Raw genomic sequence first — 18824 nt, 5'->3', positions numbered from 1 at the left:
TAGTTTAATGCCTTTGTGGTCTGAAAAGTTGGTTGGTAGGATTTCAATCTTTTGGAATTTACTGAGGCTCTTTTTGTGTCCTAGTATGTGGTCTATTCTGGAGAATGTTCCATGTGCACTTGAGAAGAACGTGTATCCTGTTGCTTTTGGATGTAGAGTTCTGTAGATGTCTATTAGGTCCATCTGTTCTAGTGTGTTGTTCAGTGCCTCTGTGTCCTTACTTATTTTCTGTCTGGTGGATCTGTCCTTTGGAGTGAGTGGTGTGTTGAAGTCTCCTAGAATGAATGCATTGCATTCTATTTCCTCCTTTAGTTCTGTTAATATTTGTTTCAGGTATGTTGGTGCTCCTGTATTGGGTGCATATATATTTATAATGGTTATATCCTCTTGATGGACTGAGCCCTTTATCATTATGTAATGTCCTTCTTTGTCTTTTGTTACTTTCTTTATTTTGAAGTCTGTTTTGTCTGATACCAGAATTGCAACACCTGCTTTCTTCTCTCTGTTGTTTGCTTGAAATATCTTTTTCCATCCCTTGACTTTAAGTCTGTGCGCGTCTTTGGGTTTGAGGTGAGTCTCTTGTAAGCAGCATATGGATGGATCTTGCTTTTTTAACCATTCTATTACTCTGTGTCTTTTGATTGGTGCATTCAGTCCATTTACATTTAGGGTGATTATTGAAAGGTATGAATTTATTGCCATTGCAGGCTTTAAGTCTGTGGTTACCAAAGGTTTAGGGTTAGCTTCTTTACTGTCTTACTGTCTAACTTAACTCGCTTGTTGAGCTATTATAAACACAATCTGATGATTCTTTATTTCTCTCCCTTCTTATTCCTCCTCCTCCCTTCTTCATATGTTGGGTGTTTTGTTCTGTGCTCTTTTTAGGAGTGCTCCCATCTAGAGCAGTCCCTGTAGGATGCCCTGTAGAGGTGGTTTGTGGGAGGCAAATTCCCTCAACTTTTGCTTGTCTGGGAATTGTTTAATCCCTCCTTCATATTTAAATGATATTCGTGCTGGATACAGTAGTCTTGGTTCGAGGCCCTTCTGTTTCATTGCATTAAGTATATCATGCCATTCTCTTCTGGCCTGTAGGGTTTCTGTTGAGAAGTCTGATGATAGCCTGATGGGTTTTCCTTTGTAGGTAACCTTTTTTTTCTCTCTGGCTGCTTGTAATACTTTGTCCTTGTCTTTGATCTTTGCCATTTTAATTATTATGTGTCTTGGTGTTGCCCTCCTTGGATCCCTTGTCATGGGAGTTCTGTGTACCTCTGTGGTCTGAGAGGCCATTTCTTCCCCTAGTTTGGGGAAATTTTCAGCAATTATTTCTTCAAAGACATTTTCTATCCCCTTTTTTCTCTCTACTTCTTCTGGAATGCCTATGATTCTTATATTATTTCTTTTATATTGATCACTCAGCTCTCTTAAAATTCTTTCATTCCTGGAGATCCTTTTATCTCTCTCTGCATCAGCTTCTCTGCGTTCCTGTTCTCTGTTTTCTAGTCCATTAATGGTCTCTTGCATCTCGTCCATTCTGTTTTGAAGTCCTTCCAGAGCTTGTTTTATTTCTGAATTCTCCTTCCTTAGTTCTTGCATATTTCTCTGCAAGTCCATCAGCATGGTTATGACTTTTGTTTTGAATTCTTTTTCAGGTAGACTGGCTAAATCTATCTCCCCAGATTCCTTCTCAGGGGAAGATGTAGCAGATGCCGAAGCTGTCTGGGTTAGTCTTGTCTGAATCATATTTTTTTGCCTTTTCATGTTGACAGGTGCTATTGACTGTCAGCTGGGAGGGCCAAAATTTTCACTTATTACTGGCCTTTCTTTACTGGGCAACTCCGACCCCTAGTGGCTTGTGTTGGGTAATTGCGTGTAGAGTGGGTCTTTGTGTCTTGCCTGGCCGGGAGGGAGAAATTTCCCTTTCTGTGGGTGGAATTTGTCTCAGGCTGCTTCTCTGCTTTTGCAGCGCCCGGTGGGGTGATGGATGGGGGGGCTGCTTGACTGTTTGCCTCCGTGAGGGGTCTCAGAGCTGTTGCCCAGGGGGTTAGTGCACTCGGTTTTCCCTGTAATTTCCAGCTGCTGTACTGTGACCTGTGTTGTTTCCGTCAAGCTGTTAAGTCCCTGTCCCTTTAAGACTTTCAAAAAGCCCCCGCTTTTCTTTGTCACAGGGGCATCAGCTTCAGCACCCGCTCTGAGGTCTTACCCCCTGTTCTCCCAGTATCCAGGGCCCCCTGGGCATATACTGTGTCTGCGCTCTGGCCCGGATGGCTGGGGCTGGGTGTTCGGCAGTCCTGGGCTCCGTCTCCCTCCCGCTCTGCCTATTGTTCTCCCGCCGGGAGCTGGTGGGAGGGGCGCTCGGGTCCCGCCGTGCCGGGGCTTGTATCTTACCCCTTTCACCAGTCGCTGGGTTCTCGCTGGTGTAGCTGCAGTCTGGCCACTGTCCTGCGTCTTCTGGTCTCTCTTTTAGGGCTAGTTGTGTTTGTTGTATTTTCAAAAGTATATATGTTTTTGGGAGGAGATTCCCACTGTCCTACTCACGCCGCCATGTTGGCTCCGCCCTCCCATATGTTCTTTTAACAGTAAATAGTCTGTAGTTGTATGATTTTGGAGTGCTAAAATTTGCACTTCTCCTAATACTTGGTTGAGTTTCAGCAGTATAGATCCAGTCAAATTTGTTGTTTTACTGTATGCACAGGCCAGCTTAGATGTCTCCTTCTTCATTCCCATGACAAGTCCAGGAACTGGTCGGATGAGTGCACCTACTGCTGTAGCAGTGCGTGGATGTTTGCTGGGGTTTTTTGATCATCTTCTGGCATGAGTCTTCCAGAGAGTGCTGATGTTGGAAGTTCTTTTTCATATCATATCTCAGTTCATTTTTGGGGTAGCCCAATTAGGCTTTGATCCTCTGTATAAACACAAACAGACCCTTTGCCTACACTTTTATATGCCCTTTATAACCTTGTGTAGAACTCATTGGAGGTCACTGCACAGGAACGAACTTTTTTTTTTTGGTATCATTTATCTACACTTACATGATGAATATTATGTTTACTAGGCTCTCCCCTATACCATGTCCCCCCTATGAACCCCTTTACAGTCACTGTCCATCAGCATAGCAAAATGTTGTAGAATCACTACTTGCCTTCTCTGTGTTGTACAGCCCTCCCTTTTCTCCCACTCCCCATGCATGCTAATCTTAATACCCCATTCTTCCCCCCACTTATCCCTCCCTACCCACCCATCCTCCCCAGTCCCTTCCCCTTTTGTACCTGTTAGTCCATTCTTGACTTCTGTGATTCTGCTGCTGTTTTGTTCCTTCAGTTTTTCCTTTGTGCTTATACTCCACAGATAAGGGAAATCATTTGGTATTTCTCTTTCTCCGCTTGGCTTGTTTTATTGAGCATAATACCCTCCAGCTCCATCCATGTTGCTGCAAATGGTAGGATTTGCCCTTTTCTTATGGCTGACTAGTATTCCATTGTGTATATGTACCACATCTTCTTTATCCATTCATCTATCGATGGACATTTAGGTTGCTTCCAATTCTTGGCGATTGTAAACAGTGCTGCGATAAACATAGGGGTGCATTGGTCTTTCTCATACTTGATTGTTGCATTCTTAGGGTAAATTCCTAGGAGTGTAATTCCTGGGTCAAATGGTAAGTCTGTTTTGAGCATTTCGATGTACCTCCATACTGCTTTCCACAATGGTTGAACTAACTTACATTCCCACCAGAAGTGTAGGAGGGTTCCCCTTTCTCCACAGCCTCGCCAACATTTGTTGTTGTTTGTCTTTTGGATGGCAGCCATCCTTACTGGTGTGAGATGATACCTCATTGTAGTTTTAATTTGCATTTCTCTGATAATTAGCGATGTGGAGCATCTTTTCATGTGTCTGTTGGCCATCTGTATTTCTTTTTTGAAGAACTGTCTGTTCAGTTCCTCTGCCCATTTTTAATTGGGTTATTTGATTTTTGTTTGTTGAGGCGTGTGTGCTCTTTATATATTCTGGATATCAAGCCTTTATCGGATCTGTCATTTATGAATACATTCTCCCATACTGTAGGGTTCCTTTTTGTTCTTTTGATGGAGTCTTTTGCTGTACAGAAGCTTTTCAACTTAATATAGTCCCACTTGTTCATTTTTGCTGTTGTTTTCCTTGCCCGGGGAGATATGTTCAAGAAGAGGTCACTCATGTTTATGTCTAAGAGGTTTTTGCCTATGTTTTCTTCCAAGAGTTCAATGGTTTCATGACTTACATTCAGGTCTTTGACCGATTTTGAGTTTACTTTTGTATATGGGGTTAGACAATGGTCCAGTTTCATTCTCCTACATGTAGCTGTCTGGTTTTGCCAGCACCACCTGTTGAAGAGACTGTCATTTCACCATTGTATGTCCATGGCTCCTTTATCAAATATTAATTGACCATATATGTCTGGGTTAATGTCTGAATTCTCTAGTCTGTTCCATTGGTCTGTGGCTCTGTTTCTGTGCCAGTACCAAATTGTCTTGGTTACTATGGCTTTATAGTAGAGCTTGAAGTTGGGGAGTGAGATCCCCTCTACTTTATTCTTCTTTCTCAGGATTGCTTTGGCTCTTTGGGGTATTTGGTGTTTCCATATGAATTTTAGAATTATTTGTTCCAGTTCATTGAAGAATGTTTCTGGTAGTTTCATAGGGATTGCATAAAATTTGTATATTGCTTTCGGCAGGATGGCCATTTTGACGATATTAATTCTTCCTAGCCATGAGCATGGGATGAGTTTCCATCTGTTAGTGTCCCCTTTAATTTCTCTTAAGAGTGACTTGTAGTTTTCAGAGTATAAGTCTTTCACTTCTTTGGTCAGGTTTATTCCTAGCTATTTTATTTTTTTTTGATGCAGTTGTGAATGGAGTTGTTTTCCTGATTTCTCTTTCTGTTGGTTCATTGTTGGTATATAGGAAAGCCACAGATTTCTGTGCATTAATTTTGTATCCTGCAACTTTGCTGTATTCCGATATGAGTTCTACTAGTTTTGTGGTGGAGTCTTTAGAGTTTGTTATGTACAGTATCATGTCATCTGCAAATAGTGACAGTTTAACTTCTTCTTTACCAATCTGGATTCCTTGTATTTCTTTGTTTTGTCTGATTGCCGTGGCTAGGACCTCCAGTACTGTGTTAAATAACAGTGGGGAGAGTGGGTATCCCTGTCTAGTTCCCGATCTCAGATGAAATGCTGTCAGCTTCTCGCTATTCAATATAATGTTGGCTGTGGGTTTATCATAGATGGCCTTCATTATGTTGAGGTACTTGCCCTCTATTCCCATTTTGCTGAGAGTTTTTATCATGAATGGATGTTGAACTTTGTCAAATGCTTTTTCAGCATCTATGGAGATGATCATGTCATTTTTGTCTTTCTTTTTGTTGATGTGGTGGATGATGTTGATGGACTTTCGAATGTTATACCATCCTTGTATCCCTGTAATGAATCCCACTTGGTCATGGTGTATGATCCTTTTGATGTATTTTTGAATTCAGTTTGCTAATATTTTACTGAGTATTTTTGCATCTACGTTCATCCGGGTATTGGTCTGTAGTTTTCTTTTTTGGTGGAATCTTTGTGTGGTTTTGGTATTAGGGTGATGTTAGCTTCATAGAATGAGTTTGGGAGTGTCCCCTCCTCTCCTATTTTTGGGAAAACTTTAAGGAGGATTGGTATTATGTCTTTCCTGTCTGTCTGATAAAATTCCGAGGTAAATCCATCAGGCCTGGTGGTTTTGTTCTTTGGTTGTTTTTTGATTACCCCTTCAATTTCATTGCTGGTAATTGGTCTGTTTAGATTTTCTGTTTCTTTCTGTGTCAGTCTTGGAAAGTTGTATTTTTCTAGGTAGTTTTCCATTTCTCCTTGGTTTCCCAGCTTGTTAGCATAGTATTCTCTTATATTCTCTTGTTTTCATAGTATTCTCTAATAATTATTTGTATTTCTGTGGGGTGTGTCGTGTATTTTCCTTTCTCATTTCTGATACTGTTGATTTGTGTTGACTCTCTTTTCCTCTTAATAAGTCTGGCTAGAGGCTTATCTATTTTGTTTATTTTCTCGAAGAACCAACTCTTGGTTTCATTGATTTTTGCTATTGTTCTATTCTTCTCAGTTTTATTTATTTCTTCTCTGATCTTTATTATGTCCCTCCTTCTGCGGACCTTAGGCCTCATTGGTTCTTCTTTTTCCAATTTTGATAATTGTGACATTAGACCATTCACTTGGGATTGTTCTTCCTTTTTTAAATGTGCTTGGATTGCTATATACTTTCCTCTTAAGACTGCTTTTGCTGTGTCCCACAGAAGTTGGTGCTTAGTGTTGTTGTCGTTTGTTTCCATATATTGATGGAACTCCATTTTGATTGGGTCGTTGGTCCATTGATTATTTAGGAGCATGTTGTTAAGCCTCCATGTGTTTGTGAGTCTTTTTGCTTTGTTTCTACAGTTTATTTCTAGTTTTATGCCTTTGTGTTCTGAAAAGTTGGTTGGTAGGATTTCAATCTTTTGGATTTACTGAGGCTCTTTTTGTGGCCTAGTATATGGTCTATTCTGGAGAATGTTCCATGTGCACTTGAGAAGAATGTGTATCCTGTTGCTTTTGGATGTAGAGTTCTGTAGATGTCTATTAGGTCCATCTGTTCTAGTGTGTTGCTCAGTACCTCTGTGTCCTTAGTTATTTTCTGTCTGGTGGATCTGTCCTTTGGAGTGAGTGGTGTGTTGAAGTCTCCTAGAATGAATGCATTGCATTCTATTTCCTCCTTTAGTTCTGTTAGTATTTGTTTCAGGTATGTTGGTGCTCCTGTATTGGGTGCATATATATTTATAATGGTTATATACTCTTGTTGGACTGAGCCCTTTATCATTATGTAATGTCCTTCTTTGTCTTTTGTTACTTTATTTATTTTTAAGTCTGTTTTGTCTGATACCAGAATTGCAACACCTGCTTTCTTCTCTCTGTTGTTTGCATGAAATATATTTTTCCATCCCTTGACTTTAAGTCTGTGCATGTCTTTCGGTTTGAGGTGAGTCTCTTTTAAGCAGCATATGGATGGATCTTGCATTTTTATCCATTCTATTAGTCTGTGTCTTTTGATTGGTACATTCAGTCCATTTACATTTAGGGTAATTATTGAAAGGTATGAACTTATTGCCATTGCAGGCTCTCAGTTTGTGGTTAACAAACGTTCAGGGTTAGCTTCTTTACTATCTTACTGTCTAACTTAACTCGCTTGTTTTGCTATTTTAAATGCCATCTGTTGATTCTTTATTTCTCTCCCTTCTTATTCCTCCTCCTCCCTTCTTCATATTTTGGGTGTTTTGTTCTGTGCTCTTTTTAGGAGTGCTCCCATCTAGAGCAGTCCCTGTAGGATGCCCTGTAGAGGTGGTTTGTGGGAGACAAATTTCCTCAACTTTTGCTTGTCTGAGAATTGTTTAATCCCTCCTTCATATTTAAATGATATTCGTGCTGGATACAGTAGTCTTGGTTTGAGGCCCTTCTGTTTCATTCCATTAATTATATCATGCCATTCTCTTCTGGCTTGTAGGGTTTCTGTTGAGAAGTTTGATGATAGCCTGATGGGTTTTCCTTTGTAGGTAACCTTTTTTTTCTCTCTGTCTTCCTTTAATACTTTGTCCTTGTCTTTGATCTTTGCCATTTTAGTTATTATGTGTCTTGGTGTTGCCCTTGTTGAATCCCTTGTCATGGGAGTTCTGTGTACCTCTGTGGTCGAGAGGCCATTTCTTCCCCTAGTTTGGGGAAGTTTTCGGCAATTATTTCTTCAAAGACACTTTCTATCCCTTTTTCTCTCTCTTCTTCTTCTTGTACCCCTATAATGCGGATATTGTTCCATGTCGATTGGTCACTCAGCTCTCTTAAAATTCTTTCATTCCTGGAGATCCTTTCATCTCTCTCTGCATCAGCTTCTATGCGTTTCTGTTCTCTGTTTTCTAGTCCATTAATGGTCTCTTGCATCTCGTCCATTCTGTTTTGAAGTCCTTCCAGAGCTTGTTTTATTTCTGTATTCTCCTTCCTTATTTCTTGCATATTCCTCTGCAAGTCCATCAGCATGGTTATGACTTTTGTTTTGAATTCTTTTTCAGGAAGACTGGTTAAATCTATCTCCCCATGTTCCTTCTCAGCGGATGCCGAAGCTGTCTGGGTTAGTCTTGTCTGGATCATATTATTTTGCCTTTTCATGTTGACAGGTGCTATTGTCTGTCAGCTGGGAGGGCCAAACTTTTCACTTGCTATTGGCCTTTCTTTGCTGGGACAACTGCGACCCCCAGTGGCTTGTGTTGTGTAATTGTGTGTAGGCTGGGTCTTTGTGTCTTTCCTGCCCGAAGTGTAAGATTTTTCCTTTCTGTCTTTCTGTATGTGTGTTTTGCCTTAGGCAGAACCCGGAGGGGTAATGGACGGGGGGGACGGGGGGCTCTTTGGCTGTTTACCTCTGTGAGGGGTCTCAGAGCTGTTGCCCAGGGGATTAGTGTGCCAGTTTTCCCTGTAATTTCCAGCCACTGGGCTGTGACCTATGCTGTTTCTGTCCCTTTAAGACTTTCAAAAAGTCCCCGCTTTTCTTTGTCACAGAGGCATCAGCTTTGGCACCCACTCAGAGTTCTTGCTGCCCTATTTCCCTAGTATCCAGGACCCCACGCATGCACTGTGTCTGTGCTCTGGTCCGGATGGCTGGGGCTGGGTGTTTAGCAGTCCTGGGCTCCGTCTCCCTCCCGCTCTGCCTATTCTTCTCCTGCTGGGAGCTGGGGGGAGGTGTGCTCGGGTCCCGCCAGGTCGGGGCTTGTATCTTACCCCTTTCACCAGGCGCTGGGTTCTCGTTGGTGTAGTTGTGGTCTGGCTGTTGTCCTGTGTCTTCTGGTCTCTCTTTTAGGATTAGTTGTATTTGTTGTATTTTCTAAAATATATATGTTTTTGGGAGGAGATTCCCACTGTCCTACTCATGCTGCCATGTTGGCTCTGCCTCGGCACTATGGTTTTTAAAGGTAGATTTTAGTTATACCCTTCAAACTTGGAGTTATAACATAGAAATTAGAACATAGTCCTTAGAACATAGAACCATAAGAACATAGTCTCATTCTTATACTAAGGCTTTTAAGAGTTTAAGTGAAAAGTCCAATGTGTTTACCAAACTTGCCTTACTTGGGTGAAACTTTAATTCCACAAAGTGTCTTCCTTAGGACTTTCTAGGACACTGCTGAAATTCCAGCTAGGCACTTTCAGAATGCCAGCTGTTCTCTTGTCATTTAGCTTTTTTAAAATAACATGTTCACTTGAAGAGTTTGGGTTAACCAAGTGTTTCAAAGTTTTCAGATTTACATCTTTCTCTGTGACTTGCTTTTCCAGAATTTCTTTCTCAATATCAAAATATAAGTATTTTGGCAATCTTAATCTCTGAACTTACTTCTTTGGTCAACACTGTCATTCTGCTTGTGCTCTACTCTCTAAGCACATTGTTTACTGGAGAGTAGCTTAAACAGACTATGTAAATAAACATGGTTTTACCTATTATTCTACCTTATTTCCAGTGTTTGATTTCATCTTGTTTCTGCCTGCTTTTCTTTCCTTCCAGTGGATTTACAGTTATTTCTAATTGTTAATATGAACAGATGTAAAATGATAGGTTACTTTATCACTACAAACTAGGAATATACACACAATTTTGTATGTTAAATATTTTACTTATTACTTTCATATAACTATTTTTTAATTTATTAAAGCATTTCACATAAATATCTTTAATGACTTAAGAATGTCTCAGTGTGTGGATGACTATATCATCATTTATTTGGATATTCTTCTGTAATATGGTGTCCTACATTTGGATGTTAGAGAACTGTAATAAACACTTTATTGAATAAAGCATTTTTTATGGATGTTTGGGAGAGATTTCCAGGGGTGAGATTAATGTATATTGTTAAGCTTTCTTTGATTATTTTTCCACTTAAAAAATCAATTGGTTAATTGTATATAATATTGATAGGTTTCTACTTTCTAGGTTGTTATTAGCAGTGGATTCCATCAACAATTTGATATAACACAAATTCTTGGCATGTGACAAATGTGAAGTCAAAATTTTTAGCAGCTTTAAAAAATTTCAAGTGAACTCAGGTTTTCCTACATAGACTAATGTATATTAGGTTTCCCAAATACAGTTGGCCCTTGAACAATATGGTTTTGAATTGTGCAAGTCTACTATCTACAAATTTTTTCAATAAATATATTGGAAAATTTCTTGGATATTTGTGACAATTTGGAAAGATATTTCTTTCTCTAGTTTGTTGTAAGAACTCAGTATATAATACATATACAAAATGTGTGTTAACTGACTTCCAATATTACTAGCAAGGATTCCATTCAATAGTAGGCTTTTCATAGTTAAATTTGGGGTGATTCAAAATTATATGTGGGTTTTCAACTGCCTGAGGAGTCAGCACACTTAAGTCCCATATTGGTTAGGGGTCAGTTATATATGTTAATACACTGAAGCAAAATAAAACAATGTGAATTTTTAGGGAAAATTATTACTTTGCAGTGATACATTGGCTTTCTTGTGTGACTTCTGTCAAGTACTGTTTTAAAATGTATAAACATTCTTTTTGAGTGTGATCAGATAGATTCACTGTTTATAAAAATGATATCAAAGTCTGTGTGTCTGAACAGAGATTTCTTTACTCACAAATTTACTTCATTTACATGTTGTCAGAATTATGATAATAAAATGATAATCAGTTTAGTTTCTTTGACACACTACATTTTGAAATAGTATCATTTTCTATTCTAATTAAAATCTTCTCATTTTTTTCTCTAAGCAAAAAGAAGAAAATACCCGTTGCTTAACTATGCTTAATCATTTTGGTTTTGATTGCTTGCCTCATCAGTTGGCCAAGAAATCTATTCAACAAGGATTCTATTTTAATATTCTCTGTGTGGGTAAGTGCCAAAGTCAGCAGAACTATTACTTAATTCTCCCAAATGCTTATTGCAACTTATCTTAAGCATCATAACACTGGTGCTATTCATTCAAGAACATGTCTTCATGTTTTTTTGGTTTCCATCTTCTTAGCCATATTTATTTGATGTTATTTCTTTAAAATTTTTTTTGCTTTTCAAAATCTGATATAGCTCTATGTATATTTTCTTTCTATATTATGTCAGTGACTAAATCAGGAGCAACATGTACACTTTCAAGGACATCCCAGTGTTTAAAATATTTAGGAACCTATAAACCACTTTAGTTGTTCAGAATGTACCTCTTCTCAACCATCTTATGCCCCAAGATGATGTATCTGTGTTTATTATAGGGGAAACAGGAATTGGAAAATCAACACTGATTGAGACATTGTTTAATACTAATTTGAAAGATAAAAAATCCTCACATTTTTACTCAAAGGTTGGACTTAAAATTCAGACATATGATCTTCAGGAAAGCAATGTTCAGTTGAAATTAACTGTTGTTGAAACGGTGGGATATGGTGACCAAATAAACAAAGACTCCAGGTTAGTGTTTTCTTATTTTAATTTTAAAAGTTTTTACTTCAATTAATTTACCTTCTTTCTCCATGGACTAAGTTGTAACAGTCTTCTAAAGTAATTGAAAAGTTTCCTATGAGATTTTAATTTTTTACTGAATAACGAATGTTCTCCTTTGTTGTGAAATAGATATTTTTGTATCCATGTGTCTTATTTCCTTATGATATTTTTGGTATAACCAATTACAGCAAAAATTTACTGGTATAGGTTCTTAGTTTTGTTAGGAAGGAAAGGACTTGACTCAGTGTCTTATGTAAATAAGATATAGTGAGACAAGAGACTAAAGTCAAGAAAGCAAAATAAGTTTTAATACACTCTGTATAGAGTAACAGAGTGAGCCTGCCTAAGATAAGACAGGTGGGCATGGATACTCATTCTGAAGCTTCTTTTATGTGGTTTGTGGCAGGGCCGAGAGGTCCTTGATTGACAGCTGTCAGCTCTCTAGGCTTGTTCTGATTGGTGAAATGCGGACAGGGGCTGTGCTGTGCCTGTGCCTCTGATATTTCTTATCTGGGGGAACCCTGGACATTTCCTGAGTCACTCTTGGACCCTGTGGCTTCATCCGATTAACTCTTTGAGTCATTTCTGCCTTTCTGGTTCTATTTGATCAACTCCCTGAGTCATCTTTGGGGGGGCCTTCCCTCCTTTTCATCCCACTCATTTCTGTCTTTCTGCCTAACATTCCTCCCTCAAGCAGTTGGGACACAAATCATTGGGATGAGGGGCGATGACCACTTCTGCTGCTTCCTGCTAGTGAGGGACAGTATGGTCATTTGGGTCCCTCTGCTTGCTGACTGTCAGATGCTGGAGTCCAGCTCCAGAGAGTCCAGGAGTCCCTGAAGGATGAATGGCATTGGCAACTGACTGAATGAGTGAGGACACAGACACTAGCAAAAGCTGAGCCTGGCCTTTAATGAAAAGTAGCAGTTTGATTATATACTCTTTGATTACATAAAGTAAAGTACAGATATTAATCATATAATTGACACATAGCATGGTTACATGAGTTTGTAGAATCAGATTACATCATTTGGCAGGTCTTAGCAGTTAACTTGTTTCTAAATAAGCTTGGTTTTTAGTTATTGCGGTCAGAAACTCTCACAAAGGTTAGGTAGGTGACAGACTCTTCTTTTTTTTTTTTTTACAGATGACTATCTAAAGTTCACTATTCTATTACTTTTATGTAGGGCCCTCATTCTTTCATAGCTACACTCCCATTCCTCATCTCCAGCAGGAAAGAAAGAGGCTCTCTCTAAAAGGACATGATGACTTTTTGGCATGCTGGGACAAATTTTATGGACTGTGCATCAGACTCATTTTTAATAAGACTTACAATGGAGATTTTTCTGATCTTGGGTTAGGTAATGCCCTGTTCTCATTTGTTTTATAGTTTATCAGGCTATTCTCTTTCTGGCTAGCCATAGAATAGCATTTGTTCTCTGTACACACCTGTTGCCATTAATCATTGAATATTTTATTTGGAGGTCACATAGGGGTGGGGGAAGGAACCTTGACCCAGGTAAATTTCCCATGTCTTTTTCCCATAAACTTGGGTTCAGTTCTCATGGGGTCTCACTTTCCCATCATCAGGGGTAGTCACAGGGACAGTAATGGTTTTTTTCCAGTTTCCTTTAAGGCCACTACCTAAAATTTTCAGAGAGAATTGGATATGGCCTCTTCCCTGAAGGGGCAGCTTGAATTGAAACCAAAATAAAGAATTCATTAGGAGAGACATTTTGAGCAGAAGGGATATCAGGGTTGCTCCTCTGAGAAGGCCGCTGTGCAATCCCTTCCATCCAACTGCCTGGACTGTGTCATCAGGCTGGCGGTTTGGACCACCTCCCTACAGTTGGGAGGGTGGAGATTAGGAGAGTAAGTTGTCCATCTAGGGGTCCCAGGAAGACAGCTGATTAATCTTTTGGTACCATGGTGGAATCCTCATGAGAACAGGACTTTGGCCTAGATGGACTTTAGTCTGGAAGAAACAAATTTGGTTAAGAGATTTAGTAAGCATGGACTAAATAGTAGGGCTAGGAGAAGCATCAGTAGAGGTCCTGTTAAGGGAAGCAACCAGGATGCCCAGCTGTAAATCTGGGACTGGTTGCCCCAGGATTCTGATAGTTGTTGGATTCTGGAGGCATGTTCAGAAAGCTTTTGGACAGTGTCTCTAACTAGGCCAGACTGGTTAGCATAAAAGCAATATTCCTCTTCTGGAAAGAGGCATAGGCCTCCCTTTCAGCAGTCAAGAAGTCTAATCCTCTTCTGTTTTGAAGAGCGACTGCTGCTAAGGAGTGTATCTGATTTTGAACAGTTATACTTTAGGCAATTTCTTCTAGGCTGTCAGGAAAATCTTTGGATGGGCTTAGGTAATAGGACAGCGAGATAGTCCAGCTATGCCAAAGCTTAGTCCTGTGGTGATTCCTGAGCCTATTAAGAGAGGAATGAATTGTATGGCTTGTTTAGCTCTTATGTGAGAGGTTAGAGGAATGGTCAGTGATTGGTTATTGGGAACAATATCAATGTCTGGGGCCAGGTGGACTAGGGTCCCAGTCCAATTAGCTGGGAGGCACAAATAGGTATTTAATCTGCATAAAAAAGACTGCCTGGTTTTTGTGGCAGAAATTAGTTTCATTGGAAAATTAGTAGGTGAGTTTGGCCTAATTTTTGAGTTAGAACTCTGAGGGCCACTCCTTTTCTTTCATGAGAGTACAGTCGGAATGGCCTGGCTGGGTTTGGGAGTCCTAGGGCAGGGGCCTGTGTTAATAGATCCTTAAGCATATCTACAGCTTTTTGCTGTGACAATCTGCAGTCTAAAGCTTTAGAGTCATTTTTTCCTTTTAGGACTTCATAGAGAGGCTGTGTAATGAGTCCATAATTTGGGATCTATAATCTGCAATATCCTGTTAGTCCTAGGAAAGCCCCGAGTTGTTTGTGGGTAGTAGGTTGGAGAAGGGGAAAAACGGCCTGAACTCAGTCTGGAGAAAGGCCTCTCTTTCCTGGAGTAAGGATTATTCCCAGGTAAGTGACTGTTTGTTGTACTAACTGATCTTTGGCCCTTGAAACTTTATATCCATGCTCAGCTAAGAAATTAAGGGTTTGAATGGTATGACTAATGGAGTCTTGTTTTGTGGGGGAACAGATTAAAATATGATCTACATAGTTTATGAGTGTGCCCAGGTGCAGGTGGGCTAAGTCTTGGGACAAGGCTTGTCCAAAGAGATGAGGACTGTCTCTAAACCCCTGGGGGAGGAAAGTTCAGGTTAGCTGGCCAGACGTGTTTTCTGGAGTGGTCCATTCAAAAGCAAATAGTGACCGTAACTGTTTTTCTAAGGGGATGAAGAAGAAACTGTCTTTGAGATCTAGAGTTGTAAACCACGAGGTGTCAGGTAGGATAGCTCCTAATAGAGTGTATAGGTTAGGGACCACTGGGTGGAGAGGCACAACTGCGTCATTGATAAATCTTAGATCCTGGACTAGACGATAAGTATGGTCTTTCTTTTTGATGCTTAGGATTGGAGGATTGTAAGGTGAATTAGTTGGAACTAGCAGCCAGTATTTAAGGTATTTGGAAATTAGAGATGGGAGGCCTTTATGAGCCTCACGGTTTATAGGGCATTGTTTTTTGTTTGTTTTTTTAGATAATTATTTTTTATTGAATGGTAGTTGACACACAGTATTGCATTACATTAGTTTCAGGTGTACAACACAGTGATTCAACAGTTATATTCATGATAATTATAGGTACCAGCTATCACCATACAAGTTGTTACAATATTTTGACTATATTCCTTATGCTATACATTACATCCCGGTTACTTATTTATTTTACAATTGGAAGTGTGTACTTTTTTTATTGTTGTTGTTGTGAGGGCATCTCTCATATTTATTGATCAAATGGTTGTTAACGACAATAAAATTCTGTATAGGAGAGTCAATGCTCAATGCACAATCATTAATCCATCCGAAGCCTAATTTTCATCAGTCTCCAAAATTCTGAAGCATAATGAACAAGTTCTTACATGGAGAACAAATTCTTACATAGTGAATAAGTTACATGGTGAACAGTACAAGGGCAGTCATCACAGAAACTTTGGTTTTGCTCATGCATTATGAACTATAAAAAGTCAGTTCAAATATGAATACTCATTTGATTTTTATACTTGATTTATATGTGTATACCACATTTCTCTATTATTATTTTTTTTAATAAAATGCTGAAGTGGTAGGTAGATACAAGATAAAGGTAGAAAACATAGTTTAGTGTTGTAAGAGAGCAAATGTAGATGATCAGGTGTGTGCCTGTAGACTATGTGTTAATCCAAGCTAGACAAGGGCAATAAAACATCCACGTATGCAGAAGATTTCTCTCAGAACAGGGGGGCTGAGGTTCTAAGCCTCACCTCTGTTGATCCCCAGTTCCTCACCTGATGGCCCTCCTGCGACTGTGCCTGTCTTAGGTTGTTCCTCCCTTGAGGAATTTTAGCCATCTGTGGCTAACCAGTCATCTTCCGGAGCCATACAGGGAAATGTTAAGTTGGTAAGTGAGAGAGAAACCTTATCGTTTGAAAATGTTCGCTTTTTACTTCTTTGCATATTTATACCCTGTAGCTTCTATGCCCAGCATTTGTCTTGAGGTATCTTTACCACTCGGAAGATTTATGATACTCAGTTAATTCGATATGAGGCACGAATTCTATTTAAGTGTTGTAATTAGGAAGGAAGAAGAAAAGCTATAGAAGTAGCAGGCGGAAGAAAACATGGGAAGATTGATTATTTCCTTGACATATCTTCTTGTAGAGTAACTTCAGCATGTATAGGTTTTAAACTACTGATTAAATTGCGCACACACATTAACATAATTGGAGTATAGTTACATAACCAAAGCATACCTGTAATTACCAGCCATCTCCAGTGAAACCAAGAAAACCAGTTAGGCACCTTAGGCATTTGTGAAAACTTATCTATGATACGGTGGATATTGTCCAACTGAACTTGAACAGACTGAGAGAAATCAGACAAATTAAAACAACCCATTCCTGGGGACTGTTCACAGCCCATATGTTCTTTTAACAGTAAATAGTCTGTAGTTGTAAGATTTTGGAGTTCTAAAATTTGCACTTCTTCTAATTCTTGGTTGAGTTCCAACAGTATAGATCCAGTCAAATTTGTTGTTTTACTGTATGCACAGGCCAGCTTAGATGTCTCCTTCTTCATTCCCATGGCAAGTCCAGGAACTGGTGGGATGAGTGCATCTACACCTGTGGCAGTGTGTGGATATTTGTTGGGGTTTTTTGATGATCATCTTCTGGCATGAGTCTTCCAGAGAGTGCTGATGTTGGAAGTTCTTTTTCATATCGTATCTTAGTTCATTTTTGGGGTAGCCCAATTAGGCTTTGATCCTCTGTATAAACACAAACAGACCATTTGCCTACACTTTTATATGCCCTTTATAAACTTGTGTAGAAGTCATTGGAGTTCACCACACAGGAACTGCCTTTTTTTCTTTCGGTATCTTTAATCTACACTTACATGATGAATATTATGTTTACTAGGCTCTCCCCTATACCAGGTCTCCCCTATAAACACCTTTACAGTCACTCTCCAACAGCATAGCAAAATGTTGTAGAATCACTACTTGCCTTCTCTCTGTTGAACAGCCCTCCCCTTTCTCCCACCCCCCCATGCATGCTAATGTTAATAACCCCTTCTTCTCCCCACCCTTATCCCTCTGTACCCACCAATCCTCCCCAGTCCCTTTCCCTTTGGTACCTGTTAGTCCATTCTTGACTTCTGTGATTCTGTGCTGTTTTGTTCATCCAATTTTTCCTTTGTTCTTATATTCCACAGATGAGTGAAATCATTTGGTACTTCTCTTTCTCCACTTGGCTTGTTCCACTGAGCATAATACCCTCCAGCTCCATCCATGTTGCTGCAAATGGTAGGATTTGCCCTTGTCTTATTGCTGAGTGGTATTCCATTGTGTATATGTACCACATCTTCTTTATCCATTCATCTTTCAATGGACATTTAGGTTGCTTCCAATTCTTGGCGATTGTAAACAGTGCTGCGATAAACATAGGGGTGCATTGGTCTTTCTCATACTTGATTGTTGCATTCTTAGGGTAAATTCCAAGGAGTGTAATTCCTGGGTCAAATGGTAAGTCTGTTTTGAGAATTTTGATGTACCTCCATACTGCTTTGCACAAAGGTTGAACTAATTTACATTCCCACCAGCAGTGTAGGAGGGTTCCCATTTCTCCACAGCCTCGCCAACATTTGTTGTTGTTTGTCTTTTGGATGGCAGCCATCCTTACTGGTGTGAGGTGATACCTCATTGTAGTTTTAATTTGCATTTCTCTGATAATTAGCGATGTGGAGCATCTTTTCATGTGTCTGTTGGCCATCTGTATTTCTTTTTTGAAGAACTGTCTGTTCAGTTCCTCTGCCCTTTTTTAATTGGGTTATTTGATTTTTGTTTGTTGAGGCGTGTGTGCTCTTTATATATTCTGGATATCAAGCCTTTATCGGATCTGTCATTTATGAATATATTCTCCCATACTGTAGGGTTCCTTTTTGTTCTTTTGATGGAGTCTTTTGCTGTACAGAAGCTTTTCAACTTAATATAGTCCCACTTGTTCATTTTTGCTGTTGTTTTCCTTGCCCGGGGAGATATGTTCAAGAAGAGGTCACTCATGTTTATGTCTAAGAGATTTTTGCCTATGTTTTCTTCCAAGAGTTCAATGGTTTCATGACTTACATTCAGGTCTTTGACCGATTTTGAGTTTACTTTTGTATATGGGGTTAGACAATGGTCCAGTTTCATTCTCCTACATGTAGCTGTCTGGTTTTGCCAGCACCACCTGTTGAAGAGACTGTCATTTCAACATTGTATGTCCATGGCTCCTTTATCAAATATTAATTGACCATATATGTCTGGGTTAATGTCTGGATTCTCTAGTCTGTTCCATTGGTCTGTGGCTCTGTTTCTGTGCCAGTACCAAATTGTCTTGATTACTATGGCTTTATAGTAGAGGTTGAAGTTGGGGAGTGAGATCCCCCCTACTTTACTCTTCTTTCTCAGGATTGCTTTGGCTATTCGGGGTCTTTGGTGTTTCCAGACGAATTTTTGAATTATTTGTTCTAGTTCATTAAAGAATGTTGCTGGTAGTTTCATAGGGATTGCATCAAATCTGTATATTGCTTTGGGCAGGATGGCCATTTTGATGATATTAATTCGTCCTAGCAATGAGCATGGGATGCGTTTCCA

The 18824-nt window shown here is 39.5% G+C and overlaps 1 protein-coding gene across 4 annotated transcripts in view; it reads left to right on the top strand.

Annotated features, from left to right (window-relative positions):
* The window catches only part of SEPTIN14 (septin 14), a 215946-nt gene that overhangs the window by 36692 nt on the left and 160430 nt on the right, over window positions 1-18824 (top strand). For 3 of the 4 annotated variants that reach the window (XM_057487180.1, XM_057487179.1, XM_057487182.1), the window contains exons 2-3: window positions 10847-10957; window positions 11329-11524. In XM_057487180.1, the coding sequence (XP_057343163.1) occupies window positions 10847-10957; window positions 11329-11524 (307 nt within the window). Of the gene's footprint in view, window positions 1-10843; window positions 10958-11328; window positions 11525-18824 lie in introns of all 4 variants that reach the window. The other variant, XM_057487181.1, reaches the window with a different exon arrangement.

Source organism: Manis pentadactyla, chromosome 10 (genome assembly GCF_030020395.1).
Source record: "Manis pentadactyla isolate mManPen7 chromosome 10, mManPen7.hap1, whole genome shotgun sequence".
In the NCBI taxonomy this organism is placed as follows: Eukaryota; Metazoa; Chordata; class Mammalia; order Pholidota; family Manidae; genus Manis; species Manis pentadactyla.
This window is presented reverse-complemented; position numbering and strand designations above follow the sequence as displayed.